This window comes from Carassius auratus, unplaced genomic scaffold (genome assembly GCF_003368295.1).
Source record: "Carassius auratus strain Wakin unplaced genomic scaffold, ASM336829v1 scaf_tig00215454, whole genome shotgun sequence".
NCBI classification, from domain to species: domain Eukaryota; kingdom Metazoa; phylum Chordata; class Actinopteri; order Cypriniformes; family Cyprinidae; genus Carassius; species Carassius auratus.
In genome coordinates this window covers 174835-195000 of record NW_020528096.1, presented here as the reverse complement: position 1 = coordinate 195000, position 20166 = coordinate 174835, and the positions used below count along the sequence as shown (strand labels likewise).

The 20166-nt window shown below is 35.8% G+C and overlaps 1 protein-coding gene and 1 long non-coding RNA gene across 5 annotated transcripts in view; one reads left to right on the top strand and one right to left on the bottom strand.

The window, feature by feature from the left end:
* Positions 1-9467, bottom strand: part of LOC113094863 (zinc finger protein GLI1-like) — a 36730-nt gene extending 27263 nt beyond the window's left edge. For all 3 annotated transcript variants that reach the window (XM_026260489.1, XM_026260491.1, XM_026260490.1), the window contains exon 1: positions 9276-9467. Coding sequence is in view for 1 of the 3 variants with exons in the window: in XM_026260490.1 (XP_026116275.1) it covers positions 9276-9301 (26 nt within the window). In the remaining 2 variants the exon portion in view is untranslated. The remainder of the gene's footprint in view (positions 1-9275) is intronic.
* Positions 9468-10627: 1160 nt separating this feature from the next.
* Positions 10628-17961, top strand: LOC113094865 (uncharacterized). 2 transcript variants are annotated; one of them, XR_003288193.1, is made up of 5 exons: positions 10628-10862; positions 12905-13075; positions 14186-14218; positions 17126-17244; positions 17354-17961. It is a non-coding gene; the product is annotated as an uncharacterized LOC113094865 (long non-coding RNA). The 2 variants fall into 2 exon arrangements; XR_003288192.1 differs by lacking the exon at positions 10628-10862 and adding an exon at positions 10884-10984.
* The last annotated feature ends 2205 nt before the right edge of the window (positions 17962-20166 follow it).

Genomic DNA, 20166 nt, shown 5'->3' with positions numbered 1-20166 from the left:
AACAGAGCAAACTGGCACGAAAACAACATTCTGAGCGGAGCGACTCTTATCAGATCTGCACTTGAACTGGGAACAAGCAGAAACCAGCTCTAAACGTCTCTAAACATCTCGATCTGTCCCTCTGACGCCCAGCTTATCTTAAAGAGATTTATATTGAATGATAACTGTAGTTTAATACATCTACACACTTTAATCCAGAGGTCTGACAGGTATTTGGGTAGCTGATTTATGTCTAAATAGATTGAAATATATTTTTATTTTAGTTTGTTATTCTAGTACATATTCAGGTATTTGACAAGTACTAGCATCAACGACGAGATTAAAATGTACATGCATCAAATACATTAGTTCATTTGTTGTGAGAAATTCTAAATATTGCATGCATTCTCTCCGTTAATATCAGCTCATAAAAATGCATGTAAAACGTACTGGCTGTGGTGAACTCAAGAGCAGGATCTCTCTCTCTCACACACACACACACACACACACACACACACACTCACAGGGTCAATGTAACTCATCCTCAGTACATTCCTTTGCTGAAACTTTACTCTGCAGCAACATAAACACATTTAACCAGTTCCACAGCTTACAAATTATTTCTGCTCAGAACCAACAAATAAATAAAATTGTGACGAAATCTCACATCTCAAATCTAAAAGCTGGAGGACCAATAACACTATTAGTCTCGTGCACCAAAGTGACAACACTTTTCTTGTTATTTTATATGATCAATGCGATACTATTGTAGCTTTTACTGATATTTTGAATTAGTTTTTATTTATTGTATGTATATCATATTTTAAAATAAAATATGATATACATAAAAAAAAATATTAAAATGAAATATTAAAAAGCAATTAACTTTTTATGGTTTTAGTTAACTATAAAAACAAGAAACAAATCATATTCTCAATGAATTGTTATCCAAACATAATTTTTTTTTAAAAGGTGCAAAATAACAGAAAACAAAACTGCAAGAGATAAAAGGACAGAAGTGTATTTCATCTTCTATTTTTCACTTATTTTCTGGTTTGTCTTTTTTGCAGTGTGTCGGCTTGCGTTAGAGAAGAGCAGTGTGAACATTCATCCAAATATCTCCACAGAAGAAAGAAAATAATACGGCTTTGAAACAACATGAGACATGAGGCATTTTAATTTTTTAACTGCTTACTTTTTCTTTTCTTTATTTTGTTTTACTGTATACACAAACCCAAGAACTGCACACACAGCATTCAAAATTTCACAAAGCAAACACCTTTATCAAATGATTAGTTCCTGTTCGATTTTTGTGTTACATAGACACTGTGTGTTGTGTTTTGCAAAAAGTGTTTGAGAATTAGTGTCTGGTTTTGCCGATCTGGCGTGTGCTTCTGCTGTTTGAGTGTCAGCTTTCAGAAACTGTGTGACGAGCAAAGATGTTGTGTGTAAGCAGTAAATATTAAAAATAAAACCTGTAATAAGTAGAATTTTGAAAGGAAGGAAGAAAAAGAAAGACAGAAAGCGTCTGGGCAGCAGCGTGCAAGAGCAGTAAAGCAGCACTGAGTTTCTGCGTCTCTGATTGGTCGAAAGCATCTGAGCAGCCCACCCAAGAAGAGACAGCAGCCCATGGGCATAAATCTGAGTCTGACTCACAGCGCATTTCAAACAATCTGCAGCTCTCTCTCTCTCTTTCGCTCTCTCTCGCTGAGCATTATTCACTCCAGTACTAATAAAACTCAACTCCTCTCAGCTCCGGCCAACAATATTATTTTTGTAAAGACTTAATTGGGTATGCCTCTGAGTGAAGGGAACATGTGTGGGCATTCATGTACGTAACGGCGGAAGTAATGCCCTTGGCATGCGTGTGAGGTGACGCAAACTTATGCAATGACGAACACATGAAAGCTGTGTGTAGAGTTGAGCGTGTGCATGCGTGTGCATGTTTGGATTGTTGTCTGCACTGCTGCTAAAACGTAAGTACTGCTGCCAAATTCTCTGGGTAATTCATTTAACTTTCTTTTGATGGTTACTCTGGGTTGCATCTAATTTGTCAAATGCCAAAAATCCGTAGCGCAAGAAACACATCAAAGACACGTGACTACAATGATGCGAGTTCAAAACTCCAGTGTCTCTATGACAACCGAGGGAATAATAAACACGCCCCCTCGCAGCTCTGGACACAAGTGAATCATCACGCACACACACACACACACACACAAACTGATAGGAAAGAATAAGCACTAGAGATCACTTTAGTTTTTTCTATACTGTAAAACATGCCTGAAGTTGTAACTTTTTGCTATTTAATGTTATTGCATTGGACTAAAATCTACTAGCCTTGCTCATACGGTGTTATAACAATCTCCCAATATGTATTTATTTATTGTTTGTTGAAAATTTTCTTGTTACATTTGTGCTCCTGGTCACAAGTGACCGGCCTTTAAAAAATGGCTTATGCTCTCGTTATGATATATTATTACCACATGTTGTTTTCTTTCAGTTTTCAGGTTTTGCATTTCTTGTTTGTAACTGACTGGTTACTGAGTTTATGCACTTCAGTTTTTGAGTGATTACTGCCTAAATTAACCACAAATAATGCTCAAAAAGTGAGGTGCGTGCACTCGAATCACCGAGGCCTATGATCAGCTCGAAAAAAAGGAATGCAAAACCTATTCTAACTGAAAGAAAACAAACAGACAAAGATTGAATACATGATTTGGTGATAATTTTGCACAATACGAGATTTACAAGGTACTTTAAACTAATATAGAGAGCTATTGGAGACTTCAGTCCCAAAAAAGTCATAGTTTTTATATTTAAGTGTTTAGAGTTAATTGATAAAAATGAACGTGGAAAGCAGCTCAGATCATTTGATGAGTTCTGTTTTGAGTTTGAGACATTGTCAAGATCTCTTCCGAAACACATGTGAGATTAAAGAAACATCTGAGGAGCAAGAAACAGTCAAAGAAAGTCTTCATTTGCTGTTTCAGAGCAACAAAAACAAAGGATATTAAAAAGTTCTTATTTATGACCTTTGTTTTTTTTTCTTTGGAACATGCCAAACACCAGAAAGTAGAGACTATATCCAGAGATGAATTGGACAATTGAAACTTGCTGAACAGGTTTAAAGTGATTCATTTATTCTGAGGCTAAATGTCAAGATGGCATGAAGTGAACAGGGATTGAAGTGAAAGGTAGAATCAGGGGAAATAAGTTGATAAACTGGTCTCGCTGTTTAAATCTCAAACTATTGCTGTCCTGCACTGACACTACGATCACTTTTCTTTGCAGATCAATGATGTGAACATGCCAGCATCTGAAACACTCCTGATTATAATACATGGATAGTCTTCTTCGTCATGGACAATGGATGCTTGTAAAGCTCAGTTTTCGAAACATAATCCAGCCTCTAATTTGAAAGCTACACTGCAATCAAAGCTGAGATCTCGTCTTTCACCGATGCAAAATCCAGCGAGGGAATCAGAGAAATGGTCGTCTGAAAGCCTGTGACTTTAAGGAAAACTGTATTTGTTTGAAAAAGAACATTCTGTTTCCGAATGACTGAATATCTGCTGTGGAACCCAAAAGGAGATGTTTAACAGAATGTTCATGCTGCTCTTAGCCACTGGAACATGAACATTGTGATAAATATCTTCCTTTAGGTTTTAGTGCAGAAAGCACACCATAGAGGTTTGAAATGATGACAAAAAGAAAGAAGGATTGAAATACAGAATGAAATCAAGAACGAATTAATGCAAAAATTATTAAAAAAAAGAGAAAGAGGGAAAGAAAGCATTGAGGAAAAATATAAAAGAGAATGCAAAAAAGAAAAAAGAAGTAAGAAGTAAGCCAGAGACAGAAAGTAAGAAAGGTAAAGGGCAGATATAAGTAAAGAATGAAAAAAGCAAGCGAACAAAGAAGATAATAAAATAAAAAAGCAAGAAACTAATTTTAAAAAGACAGAAAGAATGAAAAAAGCAAGAACTCAGAAACCAAGCAAGAAAGAGGGCAATAAAGACAGAGAGAAAGGGAGAAAAACAGAATGAAGGTAAAAAGCAAGAAACAAAAAGCAAGACTTAAGGCAGAAAAGAAAGAAAGAAAGAAAGAAAGAAAGAAAGGCCAATAATGTGAATCCAGCCGACACATGCACTGTAAGACCTGAGAAGACACGCAGCATCAGTCCTGAGCTTTATTCTGTCTCTCTTGTCCTTCATGAATGAAAGAGGGTGAGAAAAGAGGATGGAGGAAAAGCCAGAGGTTGATAAAAGAGGGATGGGGGTATTTAGTGGGTTTTACTCCTTCCTTCTCTGCTTCGGTCTCTGAGCTCCGGCTCTGTGCCGCTCGGGCCGCTGACTGGACGGACAGCTGCTATTAAAAGTTGATTGTTTCAGGTTCACGGAGTGTGAAAGGGTGTTATTGGGGTCTGCGATCCCCGTGAGGGTGGTCTCCACGCCGCAGAGAGAGGGAGAGAGGGGGAGGCAAAGGAAAGAGTCACGTGACACGAGTCTTGCAGCGCTGCCCCAAAAAGGAATCTGGCGGAAAAACACACCACTTGTTGCCGCCTGCTTCTGCCTGGATTCTGCCTGGGCCAGCTTTAGTGAACGCCGTCTCTCACACACTTGGATTCACACAGCAAAACACAGCGAGGAACATCCCAGCCACAAATACACGCACATTTATTTAGACTAAACAGAGAAACACACACACACACACACTATAGTTGCACAAAGGTGTTTTGATATTAACTCAGAAATGAGATATACTCAGAATTATGAGATATAATCAGAATGATCATATATTAACTCAGAATTGCAATAAATAAACTTAGAATTATGAGATAATTTAGAATTATGAGATATTAACTAAGAATGACAAGATTTTAACTCAGAATTGAAAGATATCAACTCTGAATTAAGATGTAAACTCAGAATAAAAAGATATAATCAGAATTATCATATATTAACTCAGAATTGCAATATATTAACTCAAGTTTATGGGATAATTTAGAATTATGAGATATTAAATTGTTAATCTGACCCCCCATTATGGGACTCAGAGCTGAAAATGCTCTTCCTAATTTATAATTGTAACAGTTTCCTACTTCAGTGTGTTACAAACATAACTTTGTTGTCTTTGGAAAGAAGACCCTTTGGGCTTTACTTTTTATCAACCATATTCAATAATACTCAAAAATATTAAAAGTTACAGACACTGAAGTGCATTGAAATTTTTTTTAACACACTTAAATATTTTTGTATTTGATATAAAAATATATGAAATCAGTCCTGGAGCAATCTAGAAAAGTAATGGTTTGAAAGTCACATGTCTCACGAGTTTCTATTTCAAATCTGAAGAAGATATCATGAAAAATGTGATTCCTGCAAATATTTTTATGAGACTATGTCTACACCCCCCACCCCACCAAATATAAAAAATATATTTACCAACTGTATTGAAGGTTTCTACAAACTATTTAGCCATTAATCATACCACTGCATAGTTTTTTTTTTCAATTATAAAACACTAGACAGAATATAAGTGTTTTATTTGAGCACTAGAAAAATACAATAAGAATATTCTGACGAAGAAAAATAAGAATAATAAGAAAAATGTTAAATTATTTAACTTTGTATGCCAATTACAGAAAATCCTGAGATTTCTAGAAATGCAGCATTTACTATGAATTACGATGCAAATAAGTGCTGAAGTGTTGATGGCCACTTATACAGATGGTAATAACACAAATCTGCCATAAAAGTAAATAATCCTCTCTCTCTATTCATATAGACATGTTCACTTTGATAGCCGTGATAATAAAGTGATACCGAGCTGATTTGGGCTGATTTGTACTCAAACAGATGTTAATCATGCAGATAAATTCACATTGAACATAAAACACACTCTCACATATATAAAAACTGTCGAAAAATAAAAGAAAGAAAGGAAAAGGTGATCGCTGTAAGCTCCGCCTCCATCAGCCGACAGGTGCGTCAGAGCGCGTCACGAGAGAGCGCCAAAATTCAAATAAACTATCTTTCGCTTATCTTTCATTCATTCTTTTTTCCGGTGGATCACCTCATTCTGTTTGTGACACTGTACGCTGCAAAACCATGCCATGTTTTTACTACCAAGACGCAGTTTCCGGCCATGAGTTATTCCATAACGGACGCAAACAATTCTGTCCCTGAAGAAATGAAATGTAAACAAAGGAATTATGATCCAAATTACAACGTTATTGCTTCATTGGACTAAACGTGCTTCATGAGATGTCGTTCAGTGGACCCTTACCTTCTTAACTAAACCGGGATTTACAGCTGTGGATGTGTTTATGACTCGTTATTACGACGGATCTGGTATGTACAGCGTTTCTAATGTTCATGTTTGTATGTGTACTGCTTACACAAATGTAGCAAATACAGTCTTTATAAGCTTTGCATTGAAAAACAGTGATCTGTCGTCGATGCTTGAGGCTTAGATCTTTATAATGATACATAGTTTGTCAAGATAAAGTTTCATTGAATCTATTCAGAAACACTGACACTTGCGAGTTGAGGGGTGTTGAGGACGCCCGTGTCGGGTGCTGGATAATTAACTCAGAATTGAGATGTAAACTCAGAATTATGAGATATATCCAGAAGTAAGAGATATTAACTCAGAATTGGAAGATATAAACTCATAATTAAGAGATATACTCAGAATGATGATATATTAACTCAGAACTGGAATACATAAACTTAGAATTGATATGTAAACTCAGAGTTATGATATATGTCATTTAGAATAATGAGATCATTTAGAATTATGTTATTCACTAAGAATAGCAAGATACAAATGCAGAATTGCAAAATATAATCTCAGAATTGAGATGCAAACTCAGAATTATGAGATATATCCAGAATTATGAGATATAAACTCAGAATTCAAGATATAAACTCAGAAAATGAGATATACTTAACTATGAGATATTAACTCAGAAAGAAATTTTTGAAATGTAAGAAATATAATTTATATTTGCATTTTTTTTTTCTGAGATGTAAACTTTTAAGTCAAAATTCTGAGTTTATATTGCCCAATTCTCACTAAATTTAAATTATGGGATAAAAGGTCACAATTTTTATTTTTTATTCTGTGGCAGAAACGCTCTTCCATACAGTGGAATGATTAGGGGGAAAAACTATGATTTTTTTATTTATTTGGATAACTTTATCAAATTATTTAAAATTTGATTAAAAAAATATTAGTCTGCTGTACTTGCACTTTTCATAACAAGCTAACATGGTTAGTGCATGATGCATCTTTTCAATAAAGAATAAATGTAAAAAATCGGAGCAGATACAAAGATGGAGTATGTGCATTTACTGCAAACTGAGCTGAAAAACACTGGATCACGAGCTGCTTTGTGTGCAAATGAACACAGTGCCACGCTTCACTATGAAACACACAGTGTATATATTTAATTAAATCAACAAAAATACAGTTTCAGTTTTGTTCTGATTATCATGCAGTTCTAGTTGCTCCGAAACACCTTTAAAACTCAAGACATCTCTCATACATGTGTGAATCACTCTCATTTTCAGGTTATTATAGCAGAAGTGCTACTGAACCTTCATTTGACAAGTTCAGTCTCTGGATCTCCACCCACAGGTTAGCAAAAGGTGACATACATGCATCGCCTCTTTACAGTATATTAGCACTTTGCTGTGTATAATCTCAAGCGGTCTGAAAGACAGACTCAGAGGGAGGTTTCAGGCAGGATCTGTGTGAGTGTGAGTATGCTAACGGAAGCCTTTTGGCACTAATGCAGGTCCATCAAACACTAATGAGGTCTGGGGAAAGAGGAAGACACCCTACAGAGTCTTTCTCACCTCCAGACCAGATCCCACATCAACCTGGAGTGGATTTGCAAACAATGACCTCTATGTGCAACCGTGCTAAAAACAAAAACAGCTTTCAGAAAGCCTCTGTGTTGCACATAAAAGCATGACAACGGTATTTATGACCAATAGTGGACAAGATAACTGAATTGTTGACATGTTAGCAAGCCAGACAATTGACACAAGCCCTAGAGGTCAAAATCTGGTCAGAATTGGGTTTTTTTTAAATAAGCTTTTCCTAATCACATAATGGACTGGTAACTTCTTTTGATTGGTGGTAGATTTTCTTTGATAAAAACAACTTTATGTTAATGTTAAGCACAAAATTAAACATGAAGCAGGGCTTTACGGCATTATGACATCATCCCCTCATGACTGATCTACGACAGTGACTCATCTCAGATTTTCACACGGTAATTACACAGATTTGTGAAGATTATATTAGATGTTTGTTTTCCCCCATTCTAAACTTTCACAGTCTCTCTTTCTCTCTTGATCCAACATAATATGTAGTTTGCATTTAATAACCCATGACCACAAGCAAATGCACAAAACAAAATATGAAATACCCCTTCAGGATCATTAAAAATCATATTAATAGAAGTGCAAAAATTATTTAAGAATGATATATAGTTTACTTGGATTATATAGCTTTTTATATAAAGAATTCAGAACTCAAGAGAAAATGTATGTAGCCTATGTCTTAAAGATACACGTAGTCAGTGTTGTGATGGGGCTTCAGGTTAGATAGACACATTTGGAAAAGATATTAGGCACTTCAAGTATTTCAAGAAACAGCTGTTGAGATGAGGCCTGTAGAAGAACAGACTGACCTCCACACTGAAATTATCACAAACTATCATATCAGACCACAAATACATGCAGAAGAGAACCAAATTAAACATATGAGCATGTAAATCAAGATGTTATACCACAGCTTGCTTGCCTCTTTAACAACAGTTTGAGAAACGACTGTGAGACCACCAGGACACTACAGAAAAATTCCCCAGAGACCACCGTCATGCACGCTTCATAGTGTACTAAATTAAATCCTGAAGAACCAATAGAGATGTTAAAACTAACATGAAAAGTTTTTGAAATTTGAGCATTTTGCTCTTTAAATGACATATCTCCTTCTGTTTAATAAGCATTAGTTGCTTAAATACTGACGTGTTCATCATTTACTCAAGAGACCCTCAGCTTGAGTGTGTAATAGACACACATGTTTGGATTGTTAATCAATACGCAAACATTCCACTTGATTAACACACTCCAGCACACACTCACTAGACAGCACTGAAGATTCTATTCACACTTACACTGACATGATACAAAGTAACATCACATCTGTAAAAGTGCGCATCACGTTCTACACATAAGTAGCACACATCTGTGTAATGTGAAGGAATAGCGCGTTACCTTTGAAGAGTCGCTTCTGTCTTCATCAGTCTGTGTGTGGCCTCGCGCTGATCCCGGCAAACTCCACTGTTCCCTGGAAAACCTGCGCGAGCGGAGCTGAAAGCCGAGCGCGTCCCGATGGGGGTTCGAGAATTTCCAATAAAGCCCCTCTTTCTCCCCACACACACACACACACACACACACACACACACACACACACAGAGAGAGAGATGCAGATATAAACGCACGCTTAACTCTCCTCTTGTGAATTTTATTCCCGATTTTAAAGTCCGCAGAAGTTTTCTCTAAAGTTGGAATTTAGAAAAGAGATTCCATTTTCGGAGCCGCCGGTCCCCGAGAGCCCAAAGTTGCAGCGCAGCCGGAGAATGCGAGACCTCCCCCTCTCCCTCAGACTCCTGGACCACCCCGAAACAGGAAGTTCACTTTTTGTTTTTCTTGAGGGAAAAAAAGAGAAAGCCCTGCTGGACAGCGTCATTCCTGCAGCATCAGTAACTCCCATAATAATACTGATGATGATAATAATAATAATAATAAAACATTTAAAAATAACAAGCACTGATGTGTAATCATAAAAAAATAGAAATGAATTGGGTCTGTTGCTTAGGTTTTTTTTTTCTTCTCAACTCAATAACCACAGGATTGAAACTTTTTCTAGTAAAATACTGCACTGAATTATTATTATTATTTTTATTTATTTTTTTCATTCAATTTACTAATGTTTTTATGGTAAGTGGTTGCAATCAATTTATTTTAGCTATATTTAAAGAAACTAATTTCTTCATTTTTTTCAGTGTGTTTTACCCAAAGGTGAAACACCAGACCCGTGGCGCACCGCGAAACCCGGAGCAGAGTGAAGAGATCGGGATCGAGTCTGGATCGGGTTATACTCAGAATTCAAAGCACGAATTCTGAGTATGGGTCACCATACTTGGCTCTATGTCACGTCATTGCATTGCTTTAATTAGAATTACAAATGTCAATTTTTAATCCATATTTATCTCTCTTTCTTTCATTTTTATATTTTACTATGAAAGCAGCAGCCTATAGGCTGTAGTATACTATAAAATATACATTTCCAGTAAAGCTGAAAATGTCAACATGGTCCTAAAAACTCGCCAGAGGTCGTTCTGACAACATCAGTCGAGAAAATACTAACTGTTCATAACGCTAAAAACGATGTAAAACTAATTATTCTCTGATAATATGGTCCTGTTCTAAATATCATGTTCACAATCATGTAAACTCTAATCCGGTTCTGTCCCGTTTCTGTTATATTATAATTGTAAATAGTTTATTTTTTATTTTTTATTTTTATTTTTTTATTCATGCTCGATGGCGACGCGGGTATTATAGCTAAAGTTCGCTGTTCTTGAACACTGAATTAAGTTTGTTTGGTTGTCGTTAAAAATCTGCGGCTCATCGCCGACTGATATAAAAGAAGTAATATCGGCCGATTAATCGGAACATCTTCTGTGTACTTCACGCATTCAGCGTTATTATCATCACATTTCCTGTTGCTCCAGAGTGATCAGTCACGTGACATTTAGACTCGGGTGATTTCTAATCAATCAGGCGATTCGTACTGAAGTGAGTGGTTGCAAACAAACAATGGCAGCAACATGAAGGTTTGGTGTTTTAATTTGAAGCTCTGATGGTTTTTGATGAAATATAAAAATACATGGTTTGAACCCAATGTGAAAAATGCGTCAGTAAGTACCCTCTTCATCAAGTAAGTTACTCTTAAAATGTGTATCATTAAATTATCTGTGCAAAGTGGCATTTTTGCTGAAAGTCTCCACAGATCCAGGGTTGTGGATGACATGATCTATGATACATCAGATTCTGAAGCGATGGTTAGGGGTTTGCCGACAGTGAGCTTCAAATTATTATTTGCATATTATTTTTTATATATTAGGAGATGTTGTGCATTATCAAGGTTTAAATAACAATTTATTTAAATCTTTTACGTTTATTTTAAGTTTTTAAAACTTGTTATTTTAATGTATTTTTTACTTTAATTTAATTTTTATTTTTTGTGTGCAATTAATTTAATTAATAATGAATTGTATTATTACATTTATTTAGTTATTTTAATTAATTTATTGTTATTTTGTTTATTTAATGTATTTAATATATATATTTTTAATTTTACTATGTATTTAATTCTTTTAATGTGAATAATTTTCACGACACATAACTTGAATGTTATAGAGGTTTGGTCTTCATCTCAGTATTGTCTGTGTTGAGTGAACATTGTGAATGAGAGTTGATGTTGTGTGATTGGTTGGTGTTTGCTGGTTTACACTCACACAGATGCTGTCACCATATGCACAGACACTTCAGACTGTCTCTCTCTCTCTCTCACACACACACACACACACACACAGAGTCATCTTATTCGATCAGATCAGATGGGCTGATAATGTTTCTATGAAAGAGATATTTTCTTTTTTTGAGTTGTCAAATTGTGAAACTGTCTCTTGTGTTTCATTCTTTTAAGTGCATATCTACTAAAGCCCTCGTGTGAGTCAGTGCACGTGATTTATTCTTACCCACCATTTGAGTCTGTGCTGCTTGAAAGTGTCTAAAAGAAGTGTCCTAAGAAGCTTTCCCCAGAATGCACCTGTTCACTAGTTAAATCAGTCCAATCTAAATCAGGTGAAGGTAAATATCGACCACCTGTGTGAGAATTTACTGTATGAGTTTCGGTTCACAAATAAAAGTTGCAGGTGTTCATTCACATAAACCCCCTCAAGCTCATTGAGAGATTTACAATTCTTTCTGGATTAGCGTGATGGCACACGGTCAGCCGAGCTAAAGATGAATGCTTCTGACCAATTCACAGAGTCAGAGTGAAAAGCAGAAGCTTTGCCCATCACTTTCCGAAACAACTGCGATGCCAGCGAAATTACACTAATGCATGCTATATACTGAGATAAATACTGTAAGGGGAAGATGGCAATTAAATTAGGTATGCATGCATGCATAATGGCAAGTGTATAAATGTATTAATGTCTTTATGCCTAAGGGCAAATTAATATTTGTTAATATTTAATTAATATTTAATTAAATGTATTTTTTATATTTAAATGCATGCATGCATAAGAGCAAGTGTATAAATGTATGCATGCCTAAAGGCACATTTATATTTTAAGTTTATACGCATGCATAAAGGCAAGTGTACAAATTTATGCATGCATGCATAAAAGTAAGTGCATAATTTATATTTAAATGCATAAGGGCAAGTGTACAAATGTATGCATGCATAAGTGTTAGTGTATATATTTTAAGTATGCATGCATGCATATTGGCAAGTGTATATTTTAAGTATACGTCACCTTTTAGAGTATTTTTTTTTTTTTTTTGCAAATATTTTTTTGGTAATAAATGATTTTTTTTAAAAAGCACAAATATTATGTTCCATAATTTAATTAGTCAATATGTTTTTCTAACAAATTCAGTAGTTATTATTGACCGTCTAATAAGCACACTAATGAGTGTGTACGTTTCTGTATGTTAGGTAGAGAGTGCAACACAACATCTGTTGCTCAGGCCTTCGACATCTGGGCAGTTTTCCCTCGCTCAACGAAATCCATCCAGTCTTTACAGGATTTGTTTTTCCACTGCAGATGGTCCTGTGCATATGTTTCCCTCCCATTGGCTCTGGGTTCGACCCTGCTACCGGCACAACACACACCATTCTGAATAAAAGGACGCTTTCACCCCGTCTGTTCCACCCTGTCTGCACACACACGGCTGAGGAGAGATCAGCACAGAGAGAGCCAGAGATGCATGCACAGGTAAGCATGCATGAGCATGTCTGTACAGTATATATGGACACTTTGTTATTGTTTTTGTTTGTTTGCTATTACTTACATTATTCCTCTTAAATTGGAGCGGAAAGTCTAAAAATCAAGTTATATTATTAAATGTTGCATGCACTGCAAAAATGAAGATCTTTGTCTGGCAGTGTGGTCTAAAGTTACAATAAAAGTTATTTTTATATTGTAGTTAAGCTAAAAAGTAACAAGTTAACTGATGAAGGTAAGAATAAATTACATAAATGATCTTCTCTGCTGAATAAAGCTGTGTCAGATCGCGCTGTGCTTCTGAGGTTTTCCTTTTTTTATCTATTTTTTGTACCTAGATGAGGATGTTTCTGTGCGACTTCATATAAAGAACTCATATACGGGAAAGTCTGTACCTCGCTTTAGTTTCATACGGATTACATAATCAGATAATATTCAGTTTTGATTTGAATTTGTTAATTTAAACGTAGACACAAGTTTTTTTTATAGACATATTTGTCATTGTGTCAAATATTCGCTGAGTTTGTGACGTGTGGAAAGTTGCTCACGGAGATGATACAGCAGAAAGCGCACTCTGTTTTGTTTATTTTACAAAAGCACAATGTTTTGTTGTTATTGTCAGTGAACACAAATAAAAGTAGGCCCTTTTAGATTCAACTGATTTTAGTCTTATCTGCATTTAAGGTTTATCTGTGAATCAGGAAAAACTGAAGGGTTAAAGATGCTGCATTTAATTTTATCTTTAGATGGTGAATCTAGATTTCAAATTCAATATTGATTTTAGAACTGTTGAAATTATTTACTGTATGTAACGCAAGTTTTTATATGTAACTGTAATTAAATTACCTAAAAATGAGCCTTAATCCCTTACTTTACTTTTCCAGTAGGTAAGTAATTTACACACAACACTGCTTTTAAATACTTCGAAATGTGTGCATTGTTCAGAAGTTCATTAGAAGTAGAAGACAATGAAGTGGAGTTTCTTTAGAGCAGATTAACTGGTTCTGTCAGTGATTCCTGTGAAATCGGAGAAATTTTGTGCATTTGAGATTTATTCAGCTACAGCAAAAACAATTTGTCACCTTCACCTTCATTTTTCAGGATCATCTTTGCCTCAAGTTTCCTCCACAAGAGGTCAGTGCTGTTCAACAATACCAACACATTCAGTTGGTTTACAGTGTGCCAGGCATTAATGATGCTGAATAGGTGTACAATCACACAGGTAATGGATTGTAGAATCCAGAAGTATAAATTCGTAAGTCTCATACCTTTCTTTCTTTCTTTCTAGTAATGATTAAAAACTGTAAATCAACTGCACAGTGGCACACACACAATCTATTGAGGTTTTTGCCTGATCCGCTACCATTTTGGTTTACTAATAACATGTTTGGCTTAGTATACAACTTACCTTAAAAGGAATGAACTTGATGATGATGTTATTAAAAAAGATATGATTATAATTAAATAGATTTGTCATCTCAAATAATATAATAAAATTGAACCTGTCTGAACAGACCTGGGATATAATCAACTTTAAAATTAAAATAATTATATTATGTATAAATTATGAAGCCTAATTTTAATATATATATATATATGTATGTATATATATGTATATGTATGTATATATATGTATATGTATGTATGTATGTATATATATATATATATATGTATATGTGTGTATGTGTATATATATATATATATATATATATATATATATACATGTGTGTATGTGTGTGTATATATATATATATATATATATATATATATATATGAGACACACACAGTTTCATGAAAAATTTTTTTTTATATATAATGCTGTTTTATTAATCCATAATAATAATAAAAAATAATAATAATAATTATGCAACATTAGAATTTGTTTCTTTATTTTATTTTATTTTATTTTAACCTGGACATGTTTTTGTGGGATTTACTCTTATGTATTGGGGAGAAACATTGATAGTATGAATGAAACTAAGGCTTTCCCCTTGACCTACTAATACAGACACACTTTCTTCTCTGTGAGTTGAAAGTGTCTCTCGCTGTAGCTTAAGAAGGCGGTCACAAGAATTAGGTCTGCTCAGGAAATTAAGAGAGTGGTTGTGGCTTTGAGCCAGTGAGGGTTTAGAGAGAATGAAAAGACAGGTGACATTAATTCCCTGACCTGTACTGATGCTAGCTTACTCCAGATAAACTACCACACTCTGCTCTTATAATGATTCAGATGCTTACAGTTTATATCACAGTAGAGAAACCGCTTATCCTCAGTAGTGACTTACTTTCAAAACTGAACAGTAAAATATTCAAGAGTATGTCATCTTACTGCAGATATATCACCTTTAAGACAATAATCTTAATTTAAGAAATGACACATTTATTAACTTTTTCTAAATTACTGTAGAATTTCACCATGTTTCCAAAAGGCATTGCTGGGTAGATTGCTTACATATTGTTGTCTGTAACTGAATCAAAATTACATGGAAAATTACATTTTAGGTAAATAATCAGATTACTTTTAGATTACTTTGGACCTAACTCGGTTATTACGTTTATTTATATAAGATAACAGTGTACCACATTGATAAAGAAATACAAAAAGAAGAAAAATTGTCAACAACATCAAGTGCATTAAACATTAACCACTGAGTGATAATTCAAATAAAAACTAAATGTGTTGATCAGTAGTTGATGCAAAACTATTTTAGTAAATCCAGTGGTCAAATGATGGCACTTGTGACTTTCTCAATGTGTTTAAACGGTAGGCATTTGAATGTTTACATGACCAGTTTACATGTGACCCATAGGGGGCTCTGTTTTTGTCTCGGGGTCAGCTGACTAATTTAAGTCGAGCTACAAACTAAACGTTGGCTATTGAATAGGTTTGCATCTTGAAAACATCCTGCACCATTTTCATCAATACAATTATTCAAAGATACTGTAAAAATGACCAGAACCAGAAGGTTTGGATTGAGCCCGATCTCAAGCCAATTGAATCTCTAGTCATTTGTAAAGTATAAGTCTGCAAGATGTTTCCTTGGTGAGAGGTTTTCTGTCAATCCATATATGAACATGCTTCTGTTTTGTTGAAATAAGATTTGAGCACTGCTAATAAACCATTCCCACAAACGCTTGGCTGGACAAAGAGATGGGCCTGGAGCCAGACAGAAGATCCAAACCACACAAAAGTTTCATCACTGATGTATGAGGCTAGAACATTTTCCTTATGTTGCATAAGCAATGTTTGCAATTGAATAATTTTGAACTGGAAGCCTAGAAGACAGCCATGCACTTTCTGTGTTTGCGGTAGTTTCGCTTCACCACCTCTGGGGTCTTTTGGCAAAGATTGAGTCGTGGGATGTTGCATGAAAAACCCCGATACAGTTTGAATGAGGTCAGGCAGTGGCACATTCAAAGTCCTCTTATCATAGCCTTCTACCTTTTTTTTCCCAACCATTTTGGTAAATATTGTCGAGGGAGTTGGCCGCTGGCAGCCTATCACCCTGCGGCTTTCGACTGGTAACCCATTGAGGCTAAGCAAGGTTGAGGATGGGAGACCTCTTGGAGAAAACGGTCTGTGTCAATCCAAGTAGCCAAGAAAGATGCCATACACCTCTGGATCCGATTGTGACTGATCCTGGTGGATGTTGTGAATTGGCAAACTTTATTCTGGTGGAAGAAGACCACACTGTGTTCAGTAAGATCAGTGGTTTGAAGGTCCTTTAGATTGAGCCTGATGTCTTAGTTTGACTCTTAGAGTTACTAGATGCACTATCTTTGGTACCGGAATAAGTCTTCCAATGCATGGAGACTTCTTTTAATGTAAAGACAAAAAACAGCTGATGATAAAGTCCACCGAGACAGTTGGTGCACTAACCTCGACCCAGCGTTTGTGTTGCCAGTAATGCTCCTCATTCTATCTCCTCCTTGTTTTATTGCAATTGAATTGCACGGGTAGAAATACATAAATCCCAGTGACCAATATTTTGGATTGGATTTGTTCCCACAGCTTTCACTCTCTATCACTATATTCTCTTGTAGAGATGGTCCTCCTGATGTGGCTTGGGCTTGGGATCAAGGATCCATCCTCGACGGATTTCAAACAATCTTTCATCATTTAGCTGCATCACTCGCCAGACTAAACCTACAATAAAGATTAGGTAAGAACACCAAAGTATTGATTATTGCCTCATTTACTTGCATGTGCCAGGGACCTTCGTTTTTTGATTAGCTCAATGTCCAAGGTTCCCAATCTGACATTCCCTCTAGATCCTTGCCCTACTTGGAGGACTGATTCAATTCCCACTCGGGATAATGCAGGAAACTTCCACACTCAAGTTCTGTTTCGGGTTTAAGGAACTCTTCATCAAACCCAGGAATTAATGCTAATGGCTGTAGATGACTTTGTTGCTTACAGTTGGCACAAAGAGTCGACAGTCTCCTACGAGTTCTAGGAGTCCAGAATCCACTAGATACACAAGTTGAGCGGTGTATGTACACTCTCTGGCTTCTTCGTCTTATCTTCCTCCAGTGTTCAACCTTCGGTCAAAGTAGCTCTTTGGTAATTTGAGGACTCAAGATGTGTTGCAAGCAAAGAAACCAAGAATTAAGCTGCACCAGAATTCGAACTCCATTGAGAAAGAAACCCATTCAAATTCTGACATCGAACACGTGGTTTGTTGTGGTTGGTTGTTATTCTGGGGTTTCTTCATTCATTTTTGGACCTACATTACATCTTTACCACAGCTACAGTTTTCTTGTGGGGGCCTTGGTGCATCACAATTGGAGGTAGTTTATGAATCCGATCTTCAGACGTGCAATCTTTCATTTACAAATAGAGACCTGTAAGCATTAAACCTCACTACACCAATCCACAAAACACCTAATAAAGTTGGTAAAATGTGTATTAATGTCAATGCATGTTAAAAAATAATGCATCTATTGTCTGATGAATGGTTAGCTTCTACAGTTACGTACATCAGGTCTTTCCAGAGTGTCTTGGAATAGTGTGATAGTGTATTCCTTTAAAGGATTCTCTAATGCAAACACATTTGTGTGGCAAAAAATTAGGGCCCTGTAGAATGTAGAAGTCTGCTAGTTAGAACCCTGCGAAGAATGAACTATGACCCCTTGAGAAAAGACTTCCTGCAGGTTCCTCCTAGGCGACTATATCGGTACTAAGTGTGTACTATAGGTTACATCGGGGGGGAATGTCTGCTGAATGAATGTGTTTTCATATAACTGCAATGTAACAATTCAGATTAAGTTACATTCACAATCTCTGATAAATCCCCAGGCGCCACCTGCTGTCTGTTTAAGGAATGATTACATGGAAAGATCAAACTTCCAGTTTTTTTTTCTGCAAAACTAAACCATTTAAAAACATCAGTGCTAATCTATCGTCTAGTCTTTTTTTTTTTTTTCTCAGAGTTGCATGTTGGGGCAAGAATGTTGTTCAGTCAGAATTTTTACAAGCAAAGCCTTGGTCGTACGTCAGAGAATGAAGATTTGTCTGAGAAACCCATACGTATTAAAACAGTCCCGGAATACAAAAACATATCTGATATCTGTGTTTGTGCTGAAAAGCTATAAGTTTAATTGGTTACCCATCTTCCTTTACCCTGCGTGAAAGTCATATACTGTACTGTTTAGATCCAAAATTCAGTCGTATAAAACTATTTTAGTGGTAGAGAAGTGAGTTGCCTTTGATAATCTTCAAATGCTTCTTTGTACCAACCTAGTCCAAATCATCCTCTCGAAGGGTTTTTAACTGAGAGTTATAAGTTCTTTACTATTACCTCACTTTCACTATTACATTACCTCGAGTCGTATCTAACCCTGCCAGAAACCATCCATATCAGAGTAATGGTCAAAGTGCACAGTAATGATTACATTCACATTTATGCATTTGCCAGGATTGGTAGGAATTAAACCCATTGGTGTTGCAAGTACCATGCTTTACTGTTTGAGCTAACAAGATGCATAATCCATGTCTTTAGTCACTCAGGCTTGTATTTCGAAAGTTACAAAATAGCCTATATCTTAAAGATGCAGTTTTTCCACATTCGTTGTAATGTTAAAGTTAATGAACTGTACTACAGTACATTGCTACAGCAAGTAAGCAGAGTTTATCTAGATGGTATATGAACATGCACATGTATCTAAGAGGTGAAGTCCAATCCCTAAATCTCCTGGGGACCCACTGTCCTGCAAAATGTATTTCCAAGCTGGTTCAAGACCCCTGCCGTTGATTTTTAAGTCCAGAGTTAGCTGGTTCAGGTGTGTTTGATTAGGATTGGAGCTAAACTAAGAGGTGTTGATATGTTCCTCTTGTGGTAGAAAACGGAATTACATCAAATAGTTACTGGAGATTTTCCCTATTATTGAAACAGTTCCACCTAGTGGAAACTCTCATGCAGTGACAGAGGCAGGATCCTCTGTTTATTATGGAAAAATCTGTGTTAATTTCTCATCAGAACACTGACACTTTGCTAAGCCCTGCCTTAAAAACCGTCCTAACCAAACAACCTTAAGCATCTGTTGCTTTCCACTATGTCCTCAGACAAGCACACTTTACTGAAAAACACCAAAATGCCCGATGCCTTTTAATGATGTGTTCTCTGAAGCTTGCACCTGTAACCAAGGCAAAGGCTAATGTTATCTAGAATTTGAGATACATTTCATAAATCTAAGTGAGTTTTCTAGACTTGTTCATTTCATTGTTCACCCATGAATGAAACTCGTGGAATAATAATAATGACTTTATTTCTTCTCTACAAAAGGAAATATTATGAATATATATATATATATATATATATTGTCCACGCATAAGCTCATCATTGTTGTTTTGTTTCCAACATTCTTCAAAATATCTTCTTTTATGCTTCACAGAAGAAAGAAAGTCATACAGATTTGGAATGATGATGAGTGTGAGTAAATGATGACTGATTGATTTTTTTGGATGAACTATCCCTTTACATAACTGTGCTGTCATCCTTTGACATTCCTTTAAAGTTTTTACATATTTTGCAACTTGCAACGTGTGTGTGTGTTCACTGCTCTGTGTGTGTGCACTTCGGATG